We start from the raw sequence: 16,146 nt of genomic DNA, 5'->3' as shown, positions 1-16,146 counted from the left end.
GCTAAGTGTGGCTAGCCAGCAGTGTGAAGAGTAGAAGAAAGAAACACAGCACTTTGGTGGTGCTTATGGAAACACTTGTGGGTGGCCACGCTCTAATCTGTATCACTGACACAGCACAGATTAAGAGAAAAGAAGATAAAACCAAAACACAAAGTGGCTCAGGTAGAGGAAGAGCTTCTCTAAACTCATGTTGCTGTCAAAAAGACACCACTGATGGTTCACTCAATGTAACTCCCTCCCTCTCCTTCTGTGGCTTTTCCTTCCAAACTGACAGCCAGAAAAGCTTCTCTCCTGGTGAGACAGCAGCTCGGTGCCACTGCTCACATGCTTTCTTGGTGATGTTAAGGAAAACCACCCAGGTTGCTCTGTGCTAGTTCTCCTTTCTGTCGTGACCATATGAGCTGCAGCTTATAAAAGCAAACTCATATCGATATGTTACATTTTACTTAAAAGATTTGAGAGGCTCAGAATGGTGCAAATCCCAGCAGGCCCATTTATTTTGGAAAACTGTGGCTGAAGCTTCCAAGTTGGTCCCTACTCTCTAAAAATGACAGCTTTCACAGCTATGCTGGAAGAATTACCCATACCAGATGAGTAACACATCATTATCAACACTGGACACAATGTTAAAAACCTTCAGCTTCCAAAACACAAGACTTCTATCACATTCATTAGAAAAGCAGCTCATGGATGGAATGTAAAAATGGAAATTTTTCCAGTAAAAGGCACCAGCATGACATGTAACAATTTAATAAAAGCTCTAACTTAAAAAAAACAACTGAATAAAGAAAATACCTTATTCTTGGCTTTTCTCTTTGCAAACACAACAGGTGAGCAGTCTTCTGGCTCATGTTCTGCAACAAGCAGAAGACTTTTCATGCCACCTGAATTCCTAGATGCTTCCTAACAGAGTCTTTCCATTGACTCCACTGCAAGCAGGGTTAAGCTCAAAGAAAGAAAAGCAATGTTATGTCTAGCATTGGCTGAAAATTGCTGGTGTGGAAAGTCTTCTTACCAAACAAGTATCTTTTCTTCGTCAATGGCAGATGAAAATTCCAACACAAAAAATGTGTTGGCTTCCTCTGGCAAATTTCTAAGTGAAAATTCTCCTTTCACCTTGACATTTCAACTTGAAACACTATTTTTTTTCCTGTTTCTGTTCTTTAGCTGAAGAGAACTGAACTGAAACACATAAAAATGAACTTTTTTAATTACTGAATTGACATTTTAACACAAAAACATGTCCTGTGAAAAATCAACAAAAAAAGGCATTTAAAGTCCTCCTGACAATGTTATTACCTTATTTCTAAATATCATATTCATAACAAAAGAAATTTCCTTTCATAAAATATTTATAGGGCAAGCTGAAATAATTTTTTTCAGTTTTAGATTTTCTTTGACCCTTCTCATGGGAAAATTTGTCTTTGAAACAGCTCTTATTACACACACAGTTTTCCTGTATTTCTTTAACTTGCTTTAGAGAGGTCTGCTTCTTATCCCTTATCTGTTTTCCTTTCCTCATTTTAAAGTAGGAGTACCTGCATTTTCATAAATCTCTAAAGGTATTATGGAAAATGATAAGACTTCTTATTCAGTTTATACAAATAAAGCAGCTGAAGTAGACTTTAGTGATGTGATTCATCTATATTCATCCAGCATTTCAATGAAAGAATCATAATATGTAGGCTCTGGTCCCATACCCTTTCTACCAAATAACAGATTTCATAACCCTGCATGTGCTCTTAACAGATTTTTCCAATGCTTCTTTTGGCTATCCTTACATTATACAGAATAGATATTGACTCTAGTGATCAAAATGTCCTAATTTTTACAAGTATTTATACAGGAGTAGAATATTTCACATTACTAACCTACTCTAACCTATCAGTAGCAGTCAGTCGTTGTTCACAGGCAGAGATTTTACACCTTCCTTCCGAAAAGTCCAATTTATAAGGTTTTATCAAACTTGAAAAACAGTTCATAGAAACCTCTAGCTACGCACTTATTCCAAAAAAGCACAGAACAGAATTACACTTCCTAGTCTTTTCAGCTCACCGAGAAACCAAGGAAGTCATAACAGAAAACCACAGGGAGCGGAGGTAAAGGAGAACGTGAAGCAATCAGCCAGGCGAGGGACAGCTGCTAACAGAAAACCAGCGGGGCCATGTGTACAGAGTCATGAGACCACATCAGCACCCAAGGGCAAGGAATTCCTTTCCATCAACAAATCCCTGCTCTTAAAGAAGAGAAGAAACTCATCTAAAAAGTTCATCACAGCAAAACCAACAAGGTAGGGTGTTGTTTTAGTTCATGTTACCCCATGACACTGAATAGCTAGGGAAGGCATCTGATGAAATACAGTGCAAGGAGTTGCAGAATCCTTCTAGCTCTAATGTGCTTGGCACAAGTTGGTCCTCAACTAATCTTAAAAATTTGAGAAAGTCTGCCAATATAACACACTCAATAACAGAAGCAGTAGAAGAATTAACATAGTACATGATATAAATTAAAATCGCATCACAGAGCGTGTTAGGCCTTTGGTCCACATTCACGCTGCCCATGTTCCTCCGCAGATCTGCTGCTTAGTGTTTCGTATCGATGAGGCACCTCTGAAGGCCAAGAGGCCCCTAGAAGTATTAGGCACAAAGTTTTCATAGAAGGTAGGTCAGACCAGTCCATGCCTGAGACAGGAGCAGCACAAGGCAATGTGGGTGTACTACACTCACCTCCCTGCTGGGTGCAGGGCTGGCGTGGGCTGGCTTGTAATTCCATCAGGTGGCTGGGATCTCTGGTGGTTGAGTGCTTCCTCTCCCTTAAAGTTTTTGTAAATCACTAAAGCTGAGTAGCAAATTGGTTTTCCATGCTACAATCTTTTTTCCCAGTGAGACAGGAAAATTTTCAAAACCACGTCAGGGCAAGAAGAGAAACATTCAAAAGTATTTTTTGTGTGTGTCTCTAAACAAATGAGAGAGAGAGGAAGCTCGGAGAACACTCTGATGGCTAAGCTATTCCATTGGGAGGCAAAAAAAAAATAAAATACCCTCCACCCCTGCCAACAGTGCCAACAGGTTCAGATACTGCTTTGCCTTTTCATTGCCTGCCAAACAGGCACCGTAAACACCAAGCCTACGGTATATACTAGAGTCTCTCTCTACCATTTCTCTTCTGTGCAAATGGTCAAGTATTAATTGGAGTACAGATACGAGTCCGGTCTGCCACACTCCCAAAAAAGTTCCCTATCCGCTGATTTATAAGTCAGCCTTTCCAACTTTATTTTTGCTAGAAAGTACAGCAAATGCAGGAGTGACAATAGCAAATTCCAGGCTAGAGAACAAGAAGTCTGGGAATGGGGCAGGGGAAAGAGGATAATAAATCCAATAAAGTGTGAAGTACATAAAGATAACAAGGGCAACAAGGTAGGGCTCTGCCTCCACTGCTCACCTGCACCACGACACGGTGAAATACAGCTGTCTCAGTAGTGCCAGTAAAACTTCATGCAGCTGCTTTGCCAAAGCAGAGCAGCTTACTGATCTGTTTCCCCCCCTGCAGCTGTCTGATCTGGCTCATGAAACAGCCCCCAAATGCTGGACTTTTATCTCCTATAACACTAACGCGAGCTGTGACTGTATGAGCAGTAAGGAGACAAAGGGAAAGAAGACGGGAGGGCTTACCAGTGGGAAAATGATTACGGGACTATAGAGTAAGAAAGACCCACCAAACCTAAAATGCCAACTCTTTTGGGGCTACAGCACCCCACTGGAAAGTGGCACAGTAACAGTGGAGAAACGTGAACCCGCAGGTTCTAAATCCCAGGTTCAAATATCAGGGTGCTGGCTCCCCTCACCCCCACAAACTGACTAAAATTCACTGAAACCTCCATGGGTTGCTCAGAGAAGGCATGGTTTTAACCGATCTGATTGGAAAGGCAATATGCCCCCCCTCCAGTTTTGACTAATTTCAGTACTCAGTCCAATAGACAAACAGCAAGAAAGCATGCACATTAAAAAAAACAACACCCAAACCCCAAACAAGGGCTAAATCTCCATTCCTTGCACATCCAAATCTCCCACAGAAATCCACAGGACTTTATATGTAGAGAATAAATTAAGAAATATAGTTTGGATATTACCTGAGGTTTTTTCATAACAATGAAAAACAAGCAAAAACCTTAATGCTCACTTAAAGAGCCACTGTTTTCCCTGTGTTGGGCTGTGCTGGAGTAGGTTAGGTTCCTTCACATGACATAGCACACTGTCTCCCACCATATAATAGATGCAAGTGCCTCACTTCTTTGGTATAAAAGAGAATCTCTCCTCTGCTTGGAAGTAGGAAATTTAATTAGCTCAAGATTTATGTTTGATGTCAGGTGCCTGAAACTCTTGGATAAAATAGAAGTCACTGCTGCAAGGACAGAGAACATTTAAAACACAACTGCCATCTTCCCCTGATCTCCCCAAAATTGTTCTGCAAAAAGAACAGTAGATTTACTGTGATGTTATCCAGTCGTCCTTAATGACTGCAATTATACCATGTTATGTCTAAAGCAACTAATATTGAAACACTGACAGCAACTGCCAGAATAGCCGTGAACAGACAGGATGAAAAGAGCAGGGAAATAGTCAACGTCCATAACTGAAAAAGCGAAATAAAAAAACAGCCATGAAAGGACCAGTTCTTTGAAGTGAACTGCAGGGATACGGTATCCCGCTACTGCTTTAGAGGAAGGACTGAGATCGCTACTCTGCGCTAGTGACGGCAGCCTCACTAATCCCCCCTGTACACGGGTTCCAGTTGATTTGGACTGGGTAGCTGGATGCTAGAGCAGCCCAATCTTTTGCTACACATCATATCCCCCTGAGAGAAATCTGAACTGGAGAAATTGCTGAAAAAGACTGGGAGATGGCAGAACCAACAGGCTGGAGCGTCTGAGCAGGGGTCAGTCAGAGAACAGGAGACTGCATATTTAGGCAGTTGTATTCTGACTTGCTACTGCAGTGGCTGTGCAGCACACAGAATACAAGAAGATGATGAATATTGACATGTTAGACAGAAATAATTAATAGTTTTAATAGCCCTTAAAACCGGAATGAGAGGAACAGTCTAACAACAAAAAATACACCATTATATATCCATGCACGAAGTCCATGGACCATGGTTGAAATGGTGCCATCTGAGTATTATATTCTACAACACTTGCCCTGAAACTATAGAATGGAAGTAGATTAAACACACACCACTGTATTCAGAGCTTCAGTAGAAAAAGCCTTTTTTTCCAGGACTGCAAATAGTGCCTCGCAAAGCAACTTGCTTCACCTATTTCTCTTATTACAGGGTAACTTAGTTCTGTAATTAAAGTGCAAATTGAGTTTGTCCCTGCACTTACAAGTCTTTCATTGGAGGAAATAATTAATAAATCCTTGATTCTCTTCCTTTTTGCTTCTATCAACTGCAGTCTTTAAAAAGATGAATGTCCACATCATTTTACAAGAGACTTGGTGAAAATCATAGGGGCCTCCTTAAAAACAACTGCTATTGAGACACGAATGCTAATTTAAAAGAAGTATCAGGACAACTGAAATGTCTAGATTAAAATTTTGTTAAACCTCTTCAACACTTTATAACTTATAAAAGTGATACAACTGGTTAGGGAGCAAGAAAACGGTTTGCAGTGCTGTCAGAGAAGCTACCCATATCAAATGACAGTTTGATTCTAAAAATATTTATTTCAGGTCATAGTAATTCCTAGTACTAGAGGTCTCACTGAAGTTACCTTTCTATTTCATTATTGAAAACCGTCACGTAACTTCAAAATAAGCCATCTTTTTCTCCCATGCTGGCTGTAATGTATAGATTCCAATTACTCTGCAATGTGTAACTCCTGGGACTGTGACATGCAACTGTCATTACAACTCCATCTCTCCACGCTACTATGATCTTTCTTTCAGATCTTCATGTCAACTTCAGAGACTGAAAAATAATTCTAAATTAAACTTCATTTTAACATTGCAAGTTTTTTCAAATGTCTGTTCATCAGGAAGTTTGCTGAAATAAATGTAAGCTTCTTCCCACGGCGACTTCCAGCCTGCAGCTATTTCTGCATCTCTCACATTTCAACAACAAATTGGAAGAACCTTTGGATAAAGATTTTTTGCAAAAAGGTTTCACTATCCCTCCTCACCTGCGAACATCAGACTTGGCAAATATATGGCTTTTAGAGCACTTGATTAACCTCTTGTCATTGAAATAACTACTCAAACTTATTAAAAGCATGCCTAAATTTTACCTTACAGCCTGGCCATACCAATTCTTATCCTCAGCAGCTTCATTCAAAAGTGTGTGGACTAACGCAGATGTACATATCTTACACAGCTGGAGAGTAAACAATGATTTTATTGAACTAAGCATCACTGCATCTGACCCCAATATGCAGTCTATCAAAAACATGCTTTTAAGTAAGGATAGTCCTGTATTTTTATTTTGCTGCCTTATCTTTCTTTGCACTGGGGTTGATATGTTAAAGGCGTATCTTTAGCTGTACTAGTTAAAATTTGTTCAAATTATTTGCCTGTGAAAATTCCTGGTGCCAGAGCTCTGCAGTGAAATACCATAGCTTTTACAATAAAAATAATTGGGAAAAAAAATATATGTACTTTCCTATATAGAGAAATATTTCTCATACACAGCTGTGCCGTTTCAGCTAATATGTGAAAAATAAGCAGTATGCAATAGCATATGTCTATGTTAGCATTTTAACATGTAGGGGAAGTACACATCTGAAGTATTACTGAAATAGAAGGAAACTGATTATAAAAATGGACAGATCACATAAGTGAAAAATATGCAAATAAAAAACTTGTGATGAAGTTCAATCAACAGAGCCATCTACATGAGGAAGAGGTAGTGGGACTAACACTCCCACATACTTCAAAACTGATTATTTGGATACAGCCTTCTCTGGTCATCAAGGATCTATGATTTGCATTAATCCTTAGCTTAAAGAGTACTGCGTTGAAACAAATGCATTAGTAAACTAGAAACTCTCTACTGTTCCTAACTGTTATGCAAATTTTCATCTCTGATATGTATTTTTGGGTTACTACCCAGAAAATGTAATCTTCCTTTTGAGACATGACAGAAATGACACAAGAACAAACAGAAGCAGAGAACCTGCCCCACTTCATTCGGAGCCAGTTTCCTCTCCCTTCTGAATCTGAAATAGATTCTTCCTCCTTTTCTTTTTCCTCCTTTTCACTTCTCTTTCCTTTTAATGAGGGCTGCAATTGTTCTAGGATGTGCTTTCTTTTTAGAAAGACAAAATTGAGATGGAAATCAATATTCCATCATTTATTTCCCAGAAGTTCATTTTAATTTTGGTCTTCATTCAGGAATTCAGGCCTTCCATGAGATCTCCAGCTTCAGTGAGGATTCATTTTCCACTTCACCTGCAATGAAGCATGGCTTACAACGTAGGCTTCCTTCACAGCCAGAGAAAAACACTGAATGGCTTCTAACAGCAGCAGCTACCCGATCCTGGAACTGCAGAATAACTCAGGTTGGAAGCGACCGCTCGAGGTCTCCGGTCCAACCAACCTCCCTCTCACAGAGATATCACCTATGAGATCAGAGCAGGTTAGCCATGACTTGATAAAGTCAAGCACTGAAAATCTCCAAGGATGGAGATAGCAAAAGCTCTCTGGGCAACCTGTTCCAATGATGGACAGATTGTCATGCTGAAAGAAGTCTTCCCTTATAACCAGCCTGAAACTCTCTTGTTTCAACTCAAGTCTATTGTCTCTCACCCTCTTGTCACACGGCGCTGTGAAGAGCTTGTCTTTCTTGATAACCTCCTCATAGCCACCGTCAGGCTGCTCTTATGTCTCCCTGAAGCCACCAAAGAAAGAAGTATTTTTTCCCCAGGCTGAACAAGAGCAGTACTCTCAAGTCTCTCTTTACAGTGCAAACGCTAAAGCTTCCTGACCATACTTGGTGGCCCTCTGTCAGACTCGCTTCAATTGACCCAAAAGTGGATGCAGTATTCTAGATACCAGGAATCTTTCTCCTGGAGAAAAAATAAAAGGGATTTTTCTTTTCCCCCTCTGAAGGTTGTTTCCCTCCTTTGAACATGGCTGTGTATATGTTAGGTTGCATGTTCACACATACAGATATTCTGGACCTAAATATTTATTCTCTGATTTTGTATAATGACATTTGGGTTTTTCTGGATGATACTAATGTTAGTAAAAGACAGTTCAGCATAAAAATACACATTTTAATGTTAATGTTTACACATGTATGCATTAAAAAATTATTAATATATGCACACAGTCATTACCTTTTACGACCAAACCCCTAAAAAGGCAAGGCTTTAGGTATCCCTTGTACATTGTAAATCTAGTGTTTGGATTTTTTCTCAAATTTGTTTCTCCTGAGTTAAAGGATGATGTAGAAATCTCCGTTAAAAGACAAAAACAAAGAAGAAAAGTATGAGAAAATGCTTTTTCTAAGGCCAAGGAAGACCTAAGAGCAGAAGGAGGAGAAGGCAGCAAATGGAGTCAAAATTCCCAAGCTGCTTTCATGCTGGCACTGCAGAGATGACAGAAGGTATGAAAAGCTGGCAAAGGGATGAGAGAACAGTAGGTGAAAGAAATGTGCACCCTGCATGATAACGGGTCTCATTGTAGCTCTACAGTTCAGATGAGGGGCGGCACATGTGCAGAAGCCTATATTTTGCTCCCTGAGAAGCTCTGAAGTTCGAAAGAGAAATAACTCCAGGGAAGCAGAGTCTTGAACAGCAAATCATCTAGCTAACTCACTTGGATTAAAGCACTAAACCTCCACCTCAGTCCAAAACAAGCTGTCTGAAAATCACTCTCTGCTTACTCCAGATTATCATCGCATGACAAGCAGTAAAAGAAAACAAAAAGACCCAGTAGACATCTACACAAGCATTCCTTAACTAGCTTCCACATACAAAACAGAGAGTAAATTTTCCCTGATTTGGGATGGCCTGGGAAATGTACTCTCCGCTTCATCATTCATCATTACTGTGGCCATCCCACCCTTGGCCTGATACAGTCCCAGAAGCTTTATGCACATGCGATAGATACTCTTTTCTTCATCTGTGTCACCTGGCAGGCACTCAAAGTACTGCCACACTACTGGATGACAGAGGCTGCAGATGTTCATGTAATATAAGGGAAACTGTAACTGAAATGCTAAGAAGTTCACAAGAATTCTCATAATGGTGCAATTAAATTCTGGCCAAGGCAAAAGATAGGCCTGAGACCTCAAATGCACTTACAGGAGTCCTTCTTGTTGCTTTCACATTCCTCACCAGGTTCAACTCCAGCTGGCCTTTTGCTTTCCTAGCCATGTCTGTATGTTCACAGAGTGTTACTATACAGAGAAGTTGTGGAGTCTTCATCCATGGAGATACTCAAAACCCACCTGGATGTGATCCTGGGCAACTGCTGTATGTGGCCCTGCTTGAGCAGGGGGGTTGGACAAGATGACCTCCAGTCAATCAATCTGTTACTCTGTGGGTCCACTTCAGAACACATTAGAAAAAAAGCCCATCCTCTAAGGACAGTGAGGTAAGGAAATAAAATCTTTCATTTTGATACTTCTGAATTAATATGTAACTTGTATAGCTTAGTAGTGATACAATAGTTCTTGCCCCAGGGGATATTCAGGTGAGCATTTCCACACTTTATGGCTAAATCTTGCAAATGCTATTATCAAGCTTACAGTGAAATTTTGCTTGCTCAAATTAAGGGCTGTAAGTTAATAACACGGTACGTTCCAATGGTGATTCCTGCAAGTCATTATTGTTAACATTTTTGAGATTTAAAGCATTTACATGAGTAAACTGCAGCTGCTGCCCACTACACTTGTTAAATGCTATATGTTAGTGCAAACTTCATATGCTATGTCAAAAATACAACCCAAAAGTCAATGAAAAAATCTCCTGTAACATGCAGAGACAAACATAAGCAAACTCTTAATTTCTGAAATACCAATAAAAACATTGCGTTTTGCAATTTTTTTTTTTTTTGCAAAAACACTGACTCCTGTTCTTACATCTGCTGTCAAGAGTGGTTCCAAAGAATGTTTATCAATATGGTGATAGGCGCTTTATATATATAAAGTTTTAAAGTTATTATACAAAACCCATTTAAGTGAGTAATAAGGGCACTATAATAAATTCTTTCAAGCTTGGTAAATCACACCATAATTTGTGCACACACTAAATGCTGACCAAATTCATTAAAAGCAATAATCACAAATTGCTTGGGGTTTCTATTCACTATTAACAGGCTTTAAATAAATGCCTGTGAGATTTAGGAACAAAAGTTGTTTTTGAAACTTTCCTCCAAGGTTTTAATAAACTTAATGAGAAGGGGAAACTCAAAAAACCTCTAGAAACCTGAGTATTTTTCACTTGTAAATGCTGAAACACTGAAAACATACACAGTTCTGCTACTGCAAATGCTTCTTAGTCATAACTAACTAGTCCTCTTTATTTCCAATGAACATAATATTCACACTACATTTATTATTTACCTCTGCAGCCCACATCCCTCATCACAGACATTCAGCCTTCAGATTCACAATTTTCTGCTGTGTTGATGCCAATTCTCCTGCCTTTAACCTGCTGGCAGTTCTGTATCCCCTCTCACACAGGAGGTCAGGATGAAATGAGAGCTGTAACCCAACATCACTCCATAAAACAACCTAACTCCTTCACTGGACCACACAGAACTTTTCCTTAGGGACTAAAACCCACTGATCCATGCAAATGTGCAGTGCAGCCCACCTAAATTAATGAGAGGATGGCTATTTCTCTCATTCTATGTACTGCTACAGAATGTAAGGAATTAAGACATACATATTATATTGGGGTTGAAAAAGAAAACAGTCTTTTAGAATTACAGATTTTATTACTTTAAAATTTATGTTGATTAATTTAGGTATGTGCAAACAACCAGGGAAGAAACAAGCACTTATGTCAACTGGTTCTTTTGTCTCCGTATTTGTAAGTGAATGCATTGCTATAACACAGCTTTTTCATTCCTACAAGAATCAATTGCCAGCAACCTTCCCCTTCCCTTAGAAGAAACTAATAGAAAATTTAGGCGACAAGAAAAGGACTTCTATTTCAAAGAGATGGTTGGTGAGCAGTAAAGCAGAAATGCACACCTTGATTCATTGATGTATTCACATTTCCAACAAATACCTATTTGATAAGGCCATTTCCTCACTCACAGACACAGCACAGAAAATTTCCCCTACGAGTCACTGATTTATATTAATATTAACTATTTTACCTGTAATAAACACGCAGTGTCTGGATTTCTTCTTCTAATTTTTTGCACTGTTGAAGAGCAGCCTCTTTTTCTTGCTGTGAGGCTATCAATTCTGCCTGTGAAATGATAAACAAACAATTTATTCAGAATATCCATATTGGTTTGAAAACATAACAGTTCTTTGTGCATTCATTTCAGGCATGCTTTATTATAATTACATATATAAAGTTACACTGTTTTGTAATGCTGCCTATTCAATTCTTATAAATTTTTTTTTCTTGTTCTAGCATTGCAATTGTTTCTAGTTTTTTTTCCTAGATGTTTTGAACAGCTCCCCTCACATATAAGGTAAACCCCTTTGCATGGCTAAGGTTAGACCTCGTCAGTTCAGCCGAGTGTTTATCAGCCCACATATTTCATATTGATATAATGTTTCTGCAGTGCAAACCCGTTGATCAACACGCAGCGAGTGACGCAAGGCATGCAGCCACAAACTGCCGACGCGTGACTCTCGGGCTGCACATGGCGCTCCGGCTGCTCCTGCGGTGGGAGCCGCTGGCCGATGGTACTGGCTCCCTCTGGGATCTGGGTGCATTTTCACCCAGGATCTGGTTTATAGCGGAGTGAGGAAATCCCTCAGCAATTGCTGTCATCTCCCACCTGCGAACCCTCCCGGATGTTCCTCCTCCCACTGTTTATTCACACCGAGCTGCAAAGGGCTCCTGACTCACAGCCATTATGGAAATTGCAGCATGTGGCTTGTAAGTCAGGAAGGTGGCCAGTCCCCTCCTCCCCCCAAAGCCTTACGGTTAAAAAGGTGGTAGGAGAAATAAGTATCATGTATATTTAATACAGCTGTATAGCTTAATCATCATTAATTTTAAAATGTCCAGTTTCAATTGCACTGCAGGACTCCCTTGAGGGCCCAGGTACCATATAAATTATCTTAAAATCAGCCAATGATTAATTGTTGTAACAACAAATAAGGCTGGGCTTGTACAGCAATTCTTTGACACATGAGCCTAAGCATTGGGCTGCTTTCCAATGTTTTTAATTCATGGTGTAAGTTATTAATTGTACAAATTGTAAAGCCCCAAACCAAGAGGCACATGTGTGCAAAATGCTGACTGCGGATTCTGCCAACTCTTTAGGACAGTGTCGCGGAAAAGTTTCTTGGTAAATTAAAGACCTGTTATATGAGCTACAAACACATGAAGGGAAATGCATGAAGCTCAGCCCCTAGCTCTGCCAGACTCACTGTATACTCATGAACCACTGTCTGTATGCCTCAGAGTTTCTCTCCTAAAACAGGGCTCCCACTTGCTTCTGTTTCCTGTTTGTCTGTTAAGATTGTAAGTCTTCAAGGCAGGTGTTTTACTGTTTACTGTCAACTCCCAGTCATCTATGGGCAATTTATTCTGCTGGTTGATTAATCATGTCCTGGATATGTGGCTGACTTCTGGCAAATTTTATTAAACACCGTGTTGCACAGATGCAGCTACACAACCACCAGGCTGTTCAGTGTGTCACGTTGCACCCAGGGTTTTGCATTGCCTGGGTACAGGACCCACTGCTGTAATTGCTTCTGTAACAGACAGGCATAAAACTTTAACAGGAAATTCTCTGGAGAATAAAAACAAACTTTCTTACTATATGGAGGCTTCCTTCAGCTTTAAAAGCCCAAAGTGTTAATGTTTAACCTCTGAGTGACAGTGGTTTAAAGCTTCTGATACTGAAAACAATGTACTGGATGCTGGCAAGCCCTAACTGCTGTCAGCAAGAGGTTAAAATCCTCTGCAGGTGAGCCTCTTGCCCGGTGCTGGTTGCTGCCTTGCAAGCAGAACTCACAGAACACAAGGATGTTAGCCAAACCAAGCTATTTTCTGTAATTATACTGTTCTGTAGGTGAAACAACATTCTTAAAAACTGGAAAACACGCTAGAATCAAAGTAGGTGGTTTGTTCTAGAGGCCAATAATTAACATCCTTGCCAATTTTCAGTGTACTGTGAAGTGTGATTGAAATGGTAGACTGGAAGGAAATGTTTGCAGCTGACACACCTACTCACGGAGAGATTAACGGCTGGTCTCTTTGGAGAACTATCATAAAAAATACACCTAATGTTCCACTTGCTTTTCAGGACAAAAGTCAGAAGGCACTGGAGTTTGAAGACTCTTATTTATGTCAGTTTTTCAGCAGAAAAAACTGCACTGATTAGACTGGGTTTGCACCAGTAAAAATAACAGCAGAATCAGGTGCTTTGGATTTAAAAAAAAACTAACCAACTAGAGAAACTGAAGGGAAGAAAAGTAGACATTTGCTAACCTCTTCAGTAGCATGTAAGGATTGATACTAGGGAGCTGCATAAGCCCAACAAAAATTCAAGCACAAGAGTTTTTGTGCACAGCATGCAGCCATGCGACAAAACCAACCCATCATTCACAGGCCTGAAGAGTGGTAAACACAAATAAACGACTCAAGTATCAACCCAAAAGAGAGATGTCTTCCTTCACTACAAGAAGGAAAGCAAAACAGTGCCCATTACAAACTCACTTTGCTAACTAAAACAATGGTGCCTGCACTACCTATAAAACATTTGGAAGACTCCTTTAATGTATATTGAAATCCATCCATAGCGCACATGGCAAAAATCCTACATGAGCTCACCTCTAGTAATAACAATAGCTCCTTGGAAACTTTTTAACAAAATATTATTCCTTTGGATAATGTCAAGCTGTGGAAATCAGAACTCTTCACAGAAATGGATCAGTTTTGATTAAATTGTTTTGGAAGGTAGGGTAAAGAAGGAGCCACAAGAAGAGAAAGAATTACACCCAGGTTCCTCTGGTGGAGGCTTTCCCCAAAAAGGCCAATTTATAGGTGAGGTTGGTCACCACTTTGGTACAACGGTCACCCGCAGTGAAGTTCCTATTTAACCAAGAAAGGGTATTCTGATCACTGGGACAAGGTCTTTTTTCACCATTTTGTTGTGCCCACAAGTTCTTATGCTTTTATATCTGGTTTAATGTGGACAGAACCTTCCCCCTTCTCTGGCCCCCACCCTGCTTTCCTGAAAAAGGGAATTCTTGTTTCTACACTTCCCTCATTTTGCATTTTAGCAAACAGTTACTTCTTGAAAAATTAAATTTTCCAATTAAATCTAAAAAGCTAATTACTACCTATCAAACTTAAAATAGCCAGCTCTTGACTAAGAAAATCTCATTACTGGTCCTTTTACTGTTGCTTTTGTTTCAAAATATTCAAATGAACAATGCTATGTGTTTTCTTAACCCAAAGGCTTGAAAAATACAAGATTTAAGCAAAGGAAAACACAGGGCAAAACTAGTTTTTATCTTTTCTTAATTCCTCTAGGGCAAACATGAGCGCCCTCAACTCTAATCTAAATTGAAAGAGGTAAGAACATGCAGAATCCTATGCTGTCAGGTTCCCTGTGGGTGAGAGATGGCTTTTATAATGCTTTCCAACATCCAACAGAAGGAAAAAAATATTCAGTGAACTTGAGTAATAAAGCTTCATAGTTTTATCTTTTTAGTGATTATTTTTCTCATGCGTTTATACAGGGGATATATATTTCCACATATATATTCATAAAGAACATATATTTTTCCTTCGTTACATAGGCTAAACAAACAACATTTTCTGTTTCCTCCCAGTAAGCAGGCTCTCCGTTCTCCCGATCGGTTCAAACCCATCTCTCATGAGTACTCTGCTAGCAGTACATCCTACCTGCGGTGGCAACATCTCACCCCATACATACTTGCATACGTTTTGCTCACAGTCACCCTCTGGTATCTGCCTGTTCCCCTGCCCACTGTTATTGCCTAGCTAACAGTGGAAATTCTTATTCATCCTGTGAATGATGATACTTTACACTTGGTACCATAGAATTCCACCCCACTGCTTTTATTTTTCCAGTACTTGAGGCCATTCCAATCTTTCTGCAAGATAGCTTGAACTGACTTTGTATTAATAATATCTCCACTTTGTATTAATAACATCTCCCAGCTCTGTGTCATCAAGCAATTTTGTTGGTACGCTGCTGCTTTTCGTGCCAAAGTTTCTCAATGACAGCATTAAAGAAAACTGGTTCAGCACCAATTGGTGAGAAATTGGAGAGAAATTCCGCTAGTGAAATCCTTGGACCTTAACGTTTCTCTTTTCAAAGCTGTTTGCTGTTGCCTTCCTGCTAACTAGTTCCTTATTGCCTTTGACTAATCCCTCATCTCCTTCATGGGTACATGACATTTTGCAGACAGACATGAGCTCAACGTGCCCATCCTTCCAAACAAGAGATGCTAGGTGAAACCAGTTAACAGCAAGCAGCATTTCCCACATTAAGCTTGTGCCTGCTTGTAAAATAACAATATACACATTGCCCACTATAATTAATAATTTTCCACAGGGCACCACATATAAGCTTGTGTGTCAGCTTATATTTAACAAGTTTCCTTGTCTAAATAACCAGTTATCATACCAAAGAAGAATTCTTGTGTGATCTTACCTGGGTGAAAGCTGTACTTCAATCCACTATTGAGGGAGCCATGTTTTAAAAACATTTTCCTTCCAAATTTGCTGTGAAGGCTCACAATAAAGACTAACTGGTCTACAATTGTGAGAATTATGTTTTTTGCCCTTCTAAATCTAGATGCTGCCTCTGCTAATTCCCTGTCATATGACGCTGTACACAGCCTCATAGGATTTGTTAAAGAACTTTACTGTCATTCTTGCAGTTTCAGGTACCACCTGTTTCAGATCTGCAGACAGAAACCATCCATTATCCCAGTCTGAGCACAATAATCTGAAAATTGATGATGTACTCC

The 16,146-nt window shown here is 39.6% G+C and overlaps 1 protein-coding gene across 13 annotated transcripts in view; it reads right to left on the bottom strand.

Annotated features, from left to right (window-relative positions):
* MIPOL1 (mirror-image polydactyly 1) overlaps positions 1 to 16,146 on the bottom strand; it is a 197,276-nt gene that overhangs the window by 42,833 nt on the left and 138,297 nt on the right. For all 13 annotated transcript variants that reach the window (XM_037393501.1, XM_037393508.1, XM_037393512.1 and 10 more), the window contains one exon: positions 11,328 to 11,422. In XM_037393501.1, the coding sequence (XP_037249398.1) occupies positions 11,328 to 11,422 (95 nt within the window). The remainder of the gene's footprint in view (positions 1 to 11,327; positions 11,423 to 16,146) is intronic.

This window comes from Falco rusticolus, chromosome 7 (assembly GCF_015220075.1).
Source record: "Falco rusticolus isolate bFalRus1 chromosome 7, bFalRus1.pri, whole genome shotgun sequence".
NCBI lineage: Eukaryota > Metazoa > Chordata > Aves > Falconiformes > Falconidae > Falco > Falco rusticolus.
This window is presented reverse-complemented; position numbering and strand designations above follow the sequence as displayed.